General features: G+C 54.6%; 1 protein-coding gene across 3 annotated transcripts in view; it reads left to right on the forward strand.

The window, feature by feature from the left end:
• Positions 1-14,180, forward strand: part of KIF13B (kinesin family member 13B) — a 180,565-nt gene that overhangs the window by 164,403 nt on the left and 1,982 nt on the right. For all 3 annotated transcript variants that reach the window (XM_058288052.2, XM_058288054.2, XM_071211863.1), the window contains one exon: positions 9,366-10,299. In XM_058288052.2, coding sequence (XP_058144035.2) covers positions 9,366-10,299 — 934 coding nt within the window. The remainder of the gene's footprint in view (positions 1-9,365; positions 10,300-14,180) is intronic.

Here is a 14,180-nt window from a genome sequence, read left to right on the forward strand (position 1 = left end):
GGCATTCCCCGACTGTTTTGTTCATTTGTTTATCCTCTTGTTAGTGCAGTTCTCTTTTATTATCATGTGTGTACTTGATGTTAAAAAATACTTAACATTAGATGCATTTCCAAAAATTTTCATCTTTGATTATGTTTTAGAATTCCTAAGGCATCCAGATATTTTGAGTATTTGTAGAAAACATGCACCCATTCTGACTATCATCTTTTTATACATTCTAGCTATCATACTCCATACAGGCATAGTAGTCTCTGCATTTGAGGTGTGAACAAAACACTGAATGTCACAGGGGGTCTGAGAAAGCCCTGTCTCGGTGTGAGGGACCTCGCCCCAAGCCAGACTGACCCGGCGGCGCATTTCAGCTGCAAGTTTCAGTAACTGCCCACTTCGCCTCTCATTTCCGAGGAAACCTTGGGGGACTTTGTTAGGTACTTTGTGGAAATAACACAGCGCTGCTTCGGCGCCCCTCCTCTGTATCGCCTCAACCTACACAGAATAAATGGCGACCAGCGTCTCCAGACTGCCCGCTCGCTGCTGGGCTCGCCACAGAACCGCGGGATAATCTGCTGATACGGCTTGTTGCAGTTTAAAGAAACGCAGGAACGGCCTGAGCGCTCCGCTCCGTTTGGTTCTGGCTTTGTTTGCTGCTTGAGCCTGTCCGTGCAGCCCTCTCGTGGGCTGCCCCACTCATCCCCACGGATGCCACGGGCTCCTTCACACTCGAGAACGGGAAGGGCTTAGAGGGACGTCAGAGACGGCGCCCGTAGTCGGGCCAGCTCTTCCCTGCACGAAGGGATGGACACTGATGGTAGTTTTACTAAGACTTCGAGAAGTGGATAGATGGGAACACTGCTTAAAGTTTAAAATGTGAAACAGTGCAAATAAATACAGCCAGATCCCCAGCATGACTGGCAACCAGCAGAGCAGTACAAACACACACTTTCTCTCTCCATCATTTTAAAAGCTCCATTTCCTGCCTACCTATGAGCAATATTAAAATTGCTTCCTTTTTATGTTTCTGTACCATGTAATACAGTTTTGGAAACTTTAAATTCTTCTCACAATAATGAAGAAATTTGTTCTGACATACCTGAACAGACACCGCCCCCCATGCCCTCTTGCCGACACACGTGGGCTCTTGGCGTTATTAGATCGTATTTGGACTACTGCACTTGGTTCTGCGTATATGACCACTGGAAATACATTGGCCAATTGGAATTATTTCAGAACAGCATCAAAAATGATTTATGAAGAAGGATTAAAGGAGCTATATTTATAGCTTGACCAAGCAATGATGAAGAGAGCTGACTGCGTAAGCATTCAAGGGTTAGAAACACCAGAGAAGGTGAAGAAATGTGTAGGTTCAGCTTCGTAAAAACAGTGGAATGAAAGTCATAGAATGATGGAGGTGGAGTCAACAAAGATCATTAACTACTGTGAAGAAGTCACGTTTTACAGGTGGGCACTCTCTAAAAACAAAGTGGTGGGCTTCCTGTCAAGAAAGGAAGTTCTTGAGAGTAAAAAATAACCCAGGCATGAGCAGAAAAAGCGAGCAGGTCCTGTCTCCACAAGCCACTCCTCATATTTTCACTGTTAGGTGGAAAAGGGGCAGGAGCTGTGTGTAATGGAGCAGTTAAAAAAATTTTTCAATAGGAGAGTCCTTGGTGTTTTCAAAAACAATGTTTAATTCCCTCTCTTATGCAGAGATACACAGATACATAACCGTAGTTAAAGTCTAGTGAAGAGATTAGTGTTTATTAACTCGTGCTTTGGAATCAGCAAGTTCTCAGATCAAGATGCTAAAGAAGAGTCAGGGATCTTTTTTTGTAGGATAGAAGCTAACAGTTTTGGTTTGAACATACTCATAAAGACTTATGTTTCTAGTTTTTACGGTGATTCGATTTTATTTGTAGTCAATTTCTGAGTTCCAGAAATGCAAAGATACTGCACTGAAGGAGGTGTCAGCTGACAGAATCGCTCTCTTTGACCTTCTGATGCAAGTTTAGTAACTAATCTGGAAAATAATGAACTGCAATTAATGAAATCTGTTCTCATATTCAAGTGTGTTTCTCAGACATAAAATAATTGAAAGAACTTCCTGCTCTCTAATTAGTTAGATTGGATTAATTTGGCATAATAGCTCTTTTCATGTATCTAGAAGTTTGTCTTCAGATGAAGCTATTTATATACTTCAAACTCAGGATCGCTAAGTGGCCTCTTTGATTTACCCGGGACTTACGGCGTTAACGGTCAGATTTACTCCATTGGAAGCACAGCCACGTTTCTGTTTCTGGCCTCTCCTCGTTGTGCTTGCCCTGTTCGGTGTCCTGTGTTGTGGTCAGGACTGCCTTGTAAACCACACGACATGTCCTTCCTGCTTCGGCGTCACTGCAAGTGCACTGGGTGGCACAATGCCCTGCGCATCTCTGCTGCTAACAGAGAAGGCGTTACGTTGTCGTTCCGCATTCACTGTAGTTAATCCTTCATATGTAAGATGGGAAACAAACAGCTGCCATTTCTTCCATTGCACACAAAGATGCCATGTAGGTTAGTCATACTTGAACTCCGGTTTATATTGCAAGGAGCAATATAAATGCTTGTCCTTGTGCCTTGAATAAGGTCTTATCATCTTAACTAAGAAAGAAGATCTTGCATTCTAGCCTGAGTTCCCATCATCCTTCAGCTTATTTTAAAAATAATGTACATTAGCATTTTCCCTGTCAGTTATACCACACGTGACAGACATGTTTTGATATGGTATGCTACTTTCACTTGTACTTGACTTAAGGAAGGAAAACGTTCACAATGTTGCATTATCATGAACGCGATCCAGTACCCAAACTTTTCCATCATCCCGAATAGAAACTCTGTACAATTTAAGCATTAACTCCCTATTCCTTATCCCACCCCATCCCCTATAACCTGTGTCCTAGATTCTGACTCTGAGTTTGCTTATTCTCATTATTTCTTATCAGTGAGATCACACATATTTTGTCCTTGTGTGTGTGTGTGTGTGTGTGTGTGTGCGCGTTTTACTCAACGTGATGCCTTCAGGGTTCATCCGTGAGTTCTGTTGGGTTATCAGGACTTCATTCTTTTTTTACATGTTTTTTAAATCCATTTCATCAGTTGGTGGATACTTGGGTTTTTTCCATCTTTTGGCAATTGTGAATAAATGCCGCTGTGAACCCTGGGTGTGCACGTATCTTCTGAAGGCCCTGGCTTCACTTGGGGTCTATGCCTGGACCTGGGCTTGCCAGTCACGCGGTAATTCTGTGCGTAGCTTTATTAGCTCTGTGCTGAGCTACTGAGGTAACGTCTTCCTTCACCTCCTGAGGACCTGACAGCCCCGTTCTTACGGCAGCTTCGTCCGGTAACCTTTAGTAGCTCTTCATTGCTATGGCAATCTCCCTGAGTTAACGGGCTTTTGGGCCGCGCGCAGAGCGACACGGGGAGCGCAGCGTGGCGCTCCGGCCGGCTTGCCTGGCCGTGGCACGCTGCGTGCTTGAAATCTTCCCCGCTCAGCCCGCGCCAGCCTGAGACAAGTTTTGGCAAGTTTCACCATGTTCAGTTTCCCAGTTTCCAGGTTCACAGTTGACCTGAGCTGTGTGAGCTGGGGGCGGGGATGTGCCTGGTTGGGGGGTGGCCCCTGGGGGCGAGGGGCGAGGGGCGCGGGGCGCGGGGAGAACTGAGGCTGCGAGCCCCGGCTGCGGGAGCCGCGAGCCGCCTGGGCGCCCTGGACCGGCCTGCACCGGCCTGGACCGGCCTGGGTCCTGTCGTCTGTGCCTTCATTCATTCCAGCAAGCGCTTAGTAGGTACAGGTTTTTCTAATGATCTTGATTCACAAAGAACATGTAAATTATGTTTCTAGGCTCCATTTAGTGGGGCAGGAATCACATCAGTTTAGAAAAGGTTTTGTCCTGGTGCTTAACGGTTCCATCTGTGGTGGGTTTTTACATTTTTATGCTTTAAAAGGTAAGCATCACCTTAGTGAAAATAATCGTTCCCAATCTTGTCTGTTTTAAACACAATTTAAGAGTATCTGTATTTTGGAATTTGTACATTAAACGCTTGTGAACACCTTCCCCTGTATGTGGGGCACCTTAGATATTGCGGGAAATAAATAAAAATAAAGGCCAAGAGCCCTGATTCGAGGACTGGGTGTAGAATGGAAGATACAGGCCTGAAATAACTCCATTCTCAGGGAATTTATGTGCTGTGGGGAAACAGAGGACTGACGCAAGGGAGAGTGGACAGAGTGCTGTAGAAGAGGTGACCGGAGCCGCGGGTCCTGGAGCTGGCCAGGGGCTGAGGAGAGGCGGGAGGCTCTGGTGGTTCCACACCGTCCTGGCGTTTGGTGGCCTTGCTGCCCCCAGCTGTGTCTTCTCCCTCCCTGCCCCAGCTCTGCGCTCTCCCTCCCTGCCCCAGCTCTGCCCTCTCCCTCCCTGCCCCAGCTGTGTCCTCTCCCTCCCTGCCCCAGCTCTGCCCTCTCCCTCCCTGCCCCAGCTCTGTCCTCTCCCTCCCTGCCCCAGCTCTGCCCTCTCCCTCCCTGCCCCAGCTGTGTCCTCTCCCTCCCTGCCCCAGCTCTGCCCTCTCCCTCCCTGCCCCAGCTCTGTCCTCTCCCTCCCTGCCCCAGCTCTGTCCTCTCCCTCCCTGCCCCAGCTCTGCCCTCTCCCTCCCTGCCCCAGCTCTGCCCTCTCCCTCCCTGCCCCAGCTCTGCCCTCTCCCTCCCTGCCCCAGTTCTGCCCTCTCCCTCCCTGCCCCAGCTCTGCCCTCTCCCTCCCTGCCCCAGCTCTGTCCTCTCCCTCCCCGACCCCAGCTCTGCCCTCTCTCCCTGTGGCTGTCTGCTGTCTTCCTTGGACTCCTGCACCTGTCCCTGCCACACCTTAACCCCCACTTGCTCCCCAGTGTTTGTAGGTAACGCCCCACCGCTCGACCCTTCTGTCCTCGAGCCCGACACCCCATTTCCTGATTGTCAGCTTCCTCCCTGCCTGTTCTGAAACCCTTAGGTCACTGCTCCCTACCGTCCTCAGAATTAATCCCTCTAGCACTGTTCTCCCCAAAGCGGCCTCAGACGTAGGTGGTTCTAATGATACCGTCATCTGAAACGAGCACTGAGGGTCATACCGAGTGAGCCACCTTGTCCCGAGTGACTCTCCCCCGTGAGGGGAGACTCTGGTCTTCCCAGCAGGAAGGACCGCGGCCGTCGGCCGTGGAGGGGCAGCCTGTGCGAGAGCCGCCGGCTGCCAGGCGCGCACCTGCAGGGCTGGAGGGGGAGGGCCGAGGCACGCGCAGGACGGGGACCTACGCCTGGAGAGCGGCAGAGAACCAGCCCCGTGCCCCAAGGAGGCTCTCGTGGGGAGGCCGGAGGGAGCGAAGGGCGCCGTCCTGGGTGCGCAGGCGCCGTGTCCAGCCTCGAGCTGGGGACGGGGCCGCAGGCGTCAGGCCGGCGTGGCGGGCTCCGGTCCTTCCACAGATAGTCGGGCCCGCTTCTGCGTCTTCCTTGTTTCAAAACTGGCACTGCAGAACGAATTCCCCCTGTATTAAAAAGTTGTGGTTTTATAGAACAATCTTGTATAAAATATAGGACTCCCACACACCACTCTATCTTTTCTTTTTAAGATTATTTTTTATTTATTTCTCTCCACCATTCCCCCCCCCCCATTGTCTGCTCTCTTATGTCCATTCACTGTTGTTGTTCTGTGTCCGCTTCTGTTGTTGTCAGTGGCACTGGGAATCTGTGTCTCTTTTTGTTGTGTCATCTTGCTGCGTCAGCTCTCCGTGTGGGTGGCGCCATTCCTGGGCAGGCTGCACTTACTTTCACGCTGGGCGGCTCTCCTTACGGGGCGCACTCCTTGCGCGTGGGGCTCCCCTACGCGGGGGACACCCCTGCGTGGCACGGCACTCCTTGTGTGCATCAGCACTGTGCATGGGCCAGCTCTACACAGGTCAAGGAGGCCCGGGGTTCGAACCGCAGACCTCCCGTGTGGCAGGCGGATGCTCTATCAATTGAGCCAACTCTGCTTTCCATACACATATACCACTCTATTATTAACGCCTTGCCAAAGTGAATTTTTTTTAAGATTAAAATTTTTTAAAAATTTCTCCCCACCCCCTTGTTTTTCACTTGCTGTGTCTGCTGGTCGTCCTTGTTTCTTCAGCAGGCACTGGGAGCCGAATCCAGGACCTCCGATGTGGGCGGGAGTGGGGGGCCTCATACCTGAGCCACCTCCACTCCCCGCTGTGTTGAGTCTCATTATGGTTTCCTCCCCACGTCTCTTGTTGTGTCACCTTGCCAGTCAGCTCGCTGCATCTCCCATCGCACCAGCTCGCTCTCTCTAGGAAGCCCTGGGAACTGAACCGGGGACCTCCCTGTGTAGGCGGGAGCCCAGTCACCTGAGCCACAGCCGCTTCCCCAAAATGAGTTTTTGGTTCTTTCTCCTTCATGGTTATCAGCCCGCTCCTCCTCCTGACTCCCTTGTCCCTTCCTAGCTCCAATTGCCTTTTCTTCTTCCTTTTTTAAGTTTCCTTGAGCCGTGTGCTTGAGGAGTAGCTTCTCCCTGTTCTTCCCCGCGAGGAGGTTTGCGTCCCGGGCTCCGAAGGCCCGGTCTCCGCCCGCCTGCCGCTGGCTTCCGACCCACTCGCGGCCTTGCCCGCAGACGCTGCGCGCCAGCTTGCGCCCCGCCGCTCGGTGCCTCTGCTCTTCCGCTTTCCTTGCCCAGAGGTCTGCGGTGCCCCTCACCACCTCCCGGTTAGGTGGGTGTCAGGCACCGGCAGCCTCCGGCACTGCAGGCCTGGCGTGGACCTGCCTCCCGCCTGCTGACCTGACCCTTCCTCCCGCGAGCCTGTGGCACCCGCTTGTCCACACGTGTGTCCGCACGTGGAGGGCGAGCAGGCGCACGTGTGCGCTGCTGCTCGTAGCCCGTGGCCTCGGGCGCGCCCTCGCCCGGGCCAGGGCTTTGTGGGCAGTGACCGGGCGTCCCGAGTGTCGTGAGTGTCCACCTGGGGCATCCTCCAGGGGCTCCGCAGACCTCCCGCTTGTTTCCTCAGCCCGTGCCCCGAATCGCCACGCAGTCGCCCTCGTGGGCGCAGCGGCCAGGATGGAGCAGGCCAGCCCGGCTGCCACTGGTGCTGCCCGCACGGAGCGGACCCCGCGCTGTGCCAGCCACGCCTGCCGTCCTGTCGAACGTCCCGCTCTGATGATGAGCTGTGACGCAGGGTGCCGCCTTCTCCCTCTGTGTTCCCCGCGTTACACGCTTCTATTTTCAACTTGTTAGTCCTATGACTGCTAAACTTTTAGGTGCTTGACTGTTAATGTAGTCCTGCTGTAATAGCCCACTGCCAGGCAAGGGGCGCTCTGTAAAGAGAACATGCTCCTTATTCTGAGTGTCTGGCTTTATTCTCAGTTTTACATTTCATTTTGATTCATGATATCAGCGTGAAAAGACTAAAGCTAAGCTGGGAGAAAATAGTCTCTTATGATCTCCCACAGATCAGCAGCACTTCACATCTTACGAATAGCAAATCTATTTTCTCCCACTGTGCTTTCATTCTCTTAGGAAGTGCTGTATCTTTAGAGGAAAATTTTATTTATTAAAACATCACAGAAGGCCAAAGAATTTGAGAGAAAATGCGTACGCCCGTGTCCCCCTCGCTCCCCCAGGCCCTTCAGCCGGTGCGTCCTCGGGCCCGGCAGCTGCGCCCGCCTCGCCCCAGTCGGCCCCTCGGCCGTCCCCCGCAAGGGGTGGTGGTTTCGCCTCGGGGACATTCTGCTGCCAGAGTGCAAGGCAGGGGGTGCAGCGAGCCCAGCCCTGGGGACGCCCGGACGCCACCCAGGGCGTCCCCGAGGCTCCGGAAGTGCCCCGGCGGCAGGGCTGCCCCCGAGGACGGTGCAGGCCGCGGCCCCACACAGCGCCCGCCTCCCCTTGCGCCCTCCCCGGCCTGCCGGTGCTGTCCCGCCAGGCCGGTCCCCAGCCCGCGTTCTGATGTTGTCTCCCCACGTAGGGCGGTCCTACGTAAACCCTTCCACCTCTCCAGGCCGTTGTCAGGTGATAATGCCGTGTAAACACGCGGTGCTGTCACTGCTGCCAGCGCCAGAGGCGCCTGGCCATGCAGACGTGGTTGGAACGACAAGGACCGGGCCCCAGCGTGGGAGCAGGGTCCCAGCTGCCGCCCGGTGCGTGCGCTCCCAGCCCCGCTGGTCCCTGCGTGCTCTGTCCAAGTCGCGAAAGAAAAGCGGTGGAAGCACCGCCTCGTCTTTTAGATGTAGAGGCTGGCGACAGTTACTGACCTCCTGGATTTAGTAAGTTTATAGCCTAGAGATCCACCAAGGAAATGGGTGTTAATCTCGAGCTGCAGTTCCTTTCCTACCCGGAACGTGTGCCTTGAGGGGCGGCGGCCTGGAGCGGGGATGCAGACGACGTGGAAACGCGCTGTTTGTCAGCCTGCGAGGCGCACACACCACAGCTGTTCCCAGTCAAATAAATCCTGCATTTCAAATGGAAAATGACCATTCCTGTAATATAAATAATTCTTCCGTAAATATGGGAAAGCGTATTTTTTTCCTGCGCCGCACCCCTCTTGGCCCCCCGCCCGTGTGCCCCATTCTTGCCTTTTGTTGTCGCCGTGGGCGGGTGGTAAGATACCTGGGAGCTCTCCACCGGCGGGCGCAGCGGGGTGGCCTCGCCTCGGGCTCCATGTGTCTGTCCCCCGCCACAGAGACCCCCAGCCGGAGGTGGGACGCGGGAGCCCCCAGCAGCCGCCCGCCCCCTGCCTGCCCTGGCGGCTGCTGTCCCTGTGGCCTCGGAGCCGGAGCCGTTGCTCGCGGGCCCGTGGGCTCGGGGCGGGGCAGGCCTGGGGTCTTTTATTTTTATTTTTTTCAATGTGAGCTGGTAAAGCTGTTCTGAAGCATTGTCAGATCCTCATCTTTCACACTTTATAGGAAAAAGTGCTTTTCTGGCCTCTTAAATGATTTTCCCAGTCTCCTGTGAAGCTTGTGGTGGCAGGTGTGTGATAGCACTCAGGTGAAGAAGGCAGGGGAGGTGGGGGAGCGGGATCAGCACCTGCTGTGCACCTGCCGTGCGCCTCCCCCTGCAGCTCGGGCTCCACTCCAGCCGCGGCTGCCAGTGCGGGAATTGGAACCCCAGTTTTCTGTACGAGGTGGAGAAAGGGGAGGGCGGGGCCCCGCCCGCGCTGTCCCGCAGTGGGACCCTCGGTCTCGATGACCTGAAAGCCGGGGCTCCCGGAGGAGTCGGGCCGCGACGGGGGCCAGCCCCTGCCTCCGGGCGCCGCGCTCTTCCCTGCCGGAGCCCGGCGTTTGGCAGCGCACGCCCGGCTCTCCGTTCTGACGTCCCGCTTCCCTGCAGGTCCGCCGGGAGGCCGTGGGGACAAGCGCGCCGTCGGCGGGGCCGGCGGCCAGAAGCAGCGACGGGCCGGCGGGGCCGCCCCCCCAGCGGGCCCAGGAGCCTCCAGAAGGCCCCCCCAGCCCGCTGAGCGAGGCCTCCAGCGGCTACTTCTCCCACAGCGTCTCCACGGCCACCCTGTCGGATGCCCTGGCCCCTGGCCCTGACACCGCGGCCCCAGGTGGCCCAGCCCGCAGCTGCCCCCCCAGCCCCCGCCCTCAGGGCCCGCCCGAGGCCGGGCCTCCAGCGCCCGCAGCAGGTGCCCGGGCAGAGGGCCCCCGCCCCGCCCAGCTGCAGGGCCGCGCCGGCCTGTCGCTGGCCACATGGCCCGGGCAGGCCACGCCGGGCGCCGGCGCCTCGGAGGCCGAGGACCTGGCCTCCTCCGAGAGGCCTGAGGAGGCTCCGACAGCGGCTCCCTTGCCCATGGACGCGTCGACTCGTTTTTCCACCCGTGCCCCCCAGAAGGAGCCATCCAGCCCGCCGATGGCAGCAGCCACTTCTGCTCCTGAGCAGCCCGGGCGGCCAGGGGGGCCCCCGCTGATGGCCACCTACTCAGCGAGGGATGGCCCGGCGCCCCAGCTGCCGCCCGCGCTGCCCACCCCAGCCTCTCCGTTCAGAGTCCAGAAGGTGCGGCCCTCCGAGCTGAGATCGTTCACGCGCCTGCTCGGCGGGGACCCCGACTGCCCCGCGGGCGCGGGGGACAGCGGCTCTGGGGGGCCGGCCCCGGGAAAGCTGGACGTCGCCGCCGACTCTGAAGGCGCTACCGAAGTCCCCGAGTGGCTCAGAGAGGGGGAGTATGTCACCGTCGGCGCGAACAGAACAGGCACCGTGAGATACGTCGGGCCAGCGGACCTGCAGGAGGGCATGTGGGTTGGCGTGGAGCTGGACGTGCCTTCAGGTAAGGGCTCCTTGCCGGGAGCAGGTGCTTGGCGCAGGGGGAACCTAGCAAGGTGCTTGGGTCCAGCCGGGAGAGCCTGCCCGGGACCGGGGCTGCCCTCTGTGCCCGAGCCGGCCAAAAACCTGCCGTGGGTCTTTGGACGCATCATTTGACCTCTAACCTCAGTGTCCCCACTTTTCAAAATTAGGAATTTTCACTAGCTAAGAGTTCCCTAGGCCTTTTAGAGAGTAAGGTTCCCTTTTTCAAGCTCCAGAAATTTCTCAGACACCCAAGATGATAGCAGTAAAAAGCTGCTGACAATTCGGCAGTGGTTTTAGATGCACTTGTTTCGTAGTCGCAGAAGTGTCTGCTGAGCCGCGCTGGTCAGCTGTACTTGCCGTGCGTGCTCAGGTTACAAACAGCGCCAGGGTGCTCAGACTCCTCCTTCTGATGACTTCCCAAGGCTCTTTGGCCCAAAGGTTGGACCCTCAGGGCGAGATGACCTAAGACGGGTGCATGCTTGCAGCTGTCCTAAATCTTACTACAGCGTGGCAGATTCTAAGAATGAATGAGGGAGCAGCTGTGCTCAGCGGTTAGTGCCTCCTTCATGTGTAGAGGTCCTGGTTCAATCCCCAGGCCCCCCTGAAAACAAACAAAACAAGTAGGTCGTCATTCTAAGAGCTGAGGGGACAGGGCTTACGGCAATTCTGTCCTTCATAGGTTTCACTTGTTTGCTTTAAACAGTTTCATGGAAATATATTTAATAGACCATAACATTCACCTGTTTAAAGTGTACAACTGATTCATTTTTTAGTATATTTACAGAATTGTGCAACCGTCGCTACAGTACAAACTTAGAACGTTTTCAGGCCCCTGAAAAGAAATCTCTTGCCCTTTAGCAGGAATTCCCTTTCCTGCCATAGGCAGCCATTAATCTACTTGCTTTCTCTCTAACTTTGTCTATTCTGTACATTTCATACAAATGAAATCATGTAATGTGTAGTCTTCTGTGACTGCTTTCATGTGAGCGTGATGGTTTTGAGGTTCATCCCAGTCGTAGCATTTACTTCATTCTTTTTTATTGCCAAATAGTTCTCCCTTGTATGGATACACTACCTGTTGTCTATCCATTTTCAGTTGTTGGTTCTACTTTTTGGCTCTTCCTTTTTTTTAGGAGGTCCCAGGAATTGAATCCAGGACCTCGTACATGGGAAGCAGGTGCTCAACCACTGAGCTGCACCTGCTCCTCATGGCTCTTCTGAACAATCCCGTGGCGAGCATTCATGTCCACATTTCTGTGTGGACCTCTGTTTTCATCTCTCTTGAGTCTATACCTAAGAGTCAGTTCTGTGTTTAACATTTTGAGGAACTATCAAGTGTTCTCCACTCTCACCAGTAGTGCATGAAGTGCCACATCCTCTCCAACACTTGTTGTCCACCTTTCTTAGTAGTCATCCTAGTAGGTGTGAAGTGGTATCTCGTGTGTTTATTAGAGATGTAGATTTACAGAAAGATCAGGCACAAAATGCAGTTCCCATATGCCCACCCCTCTCCCCTTACTGTTTTGCCTTAGTGTGTTGCTTTGTTACAGTTGCTGAGAATATTATTAGAATGTGCTAGTAACTGTAGGCCACACTTTACATTAGGGTTTCTGTGTTATGGTTTTTAAAGTTTTAAAAAAATCTCTAGCAACATATATACCACCTAGACTGTCCCCTTTTAACCACATTCAGATATATAATTGAGTGGTGTTAATTGCATTCACAATGTTGTGTTACCAGCACCACTATCCATTACCAAAACTTGTCCATGACCCCAAATAAACACTCTCTGCACCAATTAAGGAATTAACTCCCATCCCATACCCCACCCTGGCCCCCGGTAACCTTTATTCTAGTTTCTGACTTATAAATCTGCTAGTTTTAGTTATTTACTATCAGTGAGATCATACGATATTTGTCCTTTTGTACCTGTGTCACTCAATATGATCTCTTCGAGGTTTAACCATATTGTCGCATTATCAGAACTTCATTCTTTTTTAATGATTGAGTCATAGACCTCTGTGTGTGTCTACACCACGTTTTGTTCATTCATTTATTGATGGCCATTTGTGTTGCTTCCACCTTTTGGCTATTGGGAATACTGCTGCTGTGAACATCGGTGTAAAAGCCCCTGCTTTTAGTTATTTGGGGTGCACCCCTGGTCAGACAAGAGTTCAGCATCCAGCTTTCTGAGGACCCACCTAGCTTTCCCACAGCAGCTGCACGTCTCACATTCCCACCAACAGTGTGTGAGGGCTCCTGCGTCTTCACGTCTCTGCCAGCACGTGTTGCTCTTCCCTGTTTCACGCAGACGTGCTAATGGGTGGCATCTCACTGTGGTTTTGATTTACGCTTCCCTAGTGGCTAATGACGTTGAGCATCTTTACCTGTGTTTATTGACTCTTGTATATTCAAGAAATGTCTATTCAAATCCTTTGCCCATTTATTAATTTGGTTATTTCTCGTTCTGTTATTGAGTTGTGGGATTTAAAAACTGTATTCTAGATACAGGCTCCTTATCAGAGGTTAGCAAGTATTTTCTCCCATTTTTTGGGCTGTCTTTTCATTTTCTTGATGGTCCTGTTTGAACAGCAGATGTTTTGAATTGGGATGCAGCCCGTCAGGCGGTTCTGCTTTCCGTCCTGTGTGTGGCAGGAGTGGCGCTGGGCCCGTCGGTCTCCAGGAGCACGCCCCTGTGTTGGCCACGCTCGGCTTTGTTGTTTATCAGAGACGTGGACTCACACCCTAGTCCATCCTGACCTCAGGCCTTAGCAGCATCATTTGTCTTAATAACGGGGCGACCCCGCACAAAAGCGGGTGTGGGGGGCGGTGTCCCGTCAGCGCAGCTAACGGTGCACCCTCTCGAGGAGGCCCGCGCAGCCTGGCGGCCCTGCTCTTGGCCAGCGGACATGGAGGTGGAGAGAGCGTCGCAGAGCAGAGCGCGAGCCGGGGCAGGGGCAGCGCTGCGGGATGTCCACTCTGGACACGGGGAGTCGCCTTGGTGCGCTGGGAAACCGAGGCCACGGAAGGGCCTGACGGCGCCGTGGCCGCAGAGCAGAGCCCGCTGAGGGCGCTTGAGCCCCGCGGCCTCGCCGGCCCAGGACGTGCCTAGTGCTGCCCCTCGTCTTGGGCCGCACGCGTAGATGTGACGCCACGGCCGCCTTTAGACCTAGTTTTGACAGAGAACATCTTGACTGTAAGTGGCTCTAGAAGATTGGTGCAGCACAGACTGGAATGTTTTTAAAAATCTATTGCTAAGGGGGATGGGGAAGAAAGTTTTTACGTGCAGTTGAGCTCAAGAATTAAAGGGGAATTGGCAAGTCAAGGAATGCACCTGCAGTAAGTGAGCGCTGGCGACGCTCAGCTGCGGCTGGAGCGTGAGGACGCCTGGGCGAGACAAGCAAGTACCTGACCTGAAACGATGTGCGGCGCGGAGAGGACCGCCAAGGCAACAGAGGCCAGCCGGGCACATCCGCGAAGCCCAGGGGGGTGTCAGGAGGCCGTAAGGAGCCGTCAGGGAGCGGAGGGAGGACGTGGGGATGTTTCAGTCACTCAGGGGCGCCCAGGCGCGCTGTGGCGAGACCCCCCGAGACCCCCCGAGCTGGGGCCGGGCCGGGCGGGCCTGGGCCACGGTGCGGACTTTGACTTTTTGGCGGACTCTGATGGGAAACCCTTTGAGGGTTTGAGCAGGTGGGGGGATCCGCTGGAGGTTTAGAAAGTTCGCTACCAAACACTTTTCTGAGAACAGTCTTAGGTGGGAGAATAGAAAGGGGAAGGTGGGGGGGCTGGAGGCGCAGGACCGTGGCCGGGGGTGGGGGTCAGATCCGGGGGGGCGGCGGCGCTCTAGGGCGGCCGTGGAGA

The sequence above is a fragment of the Dasypus novemcinctus genome, chromosome 25 (assembly GCF_030445035.2).
Source record: "Dasypus novemcinctus isolate mDasNov1 chromosome 25, mDasNov1.1.hap2, whole genome shotgun sequence".
NCBI classification, from domain to species: domain Eukaryota; kingdom Metazoa; phylum Chordata; class Mammalia; order Cingulata; family Dasypodidae; genus Dasypus; species Dasypus novemcinctus.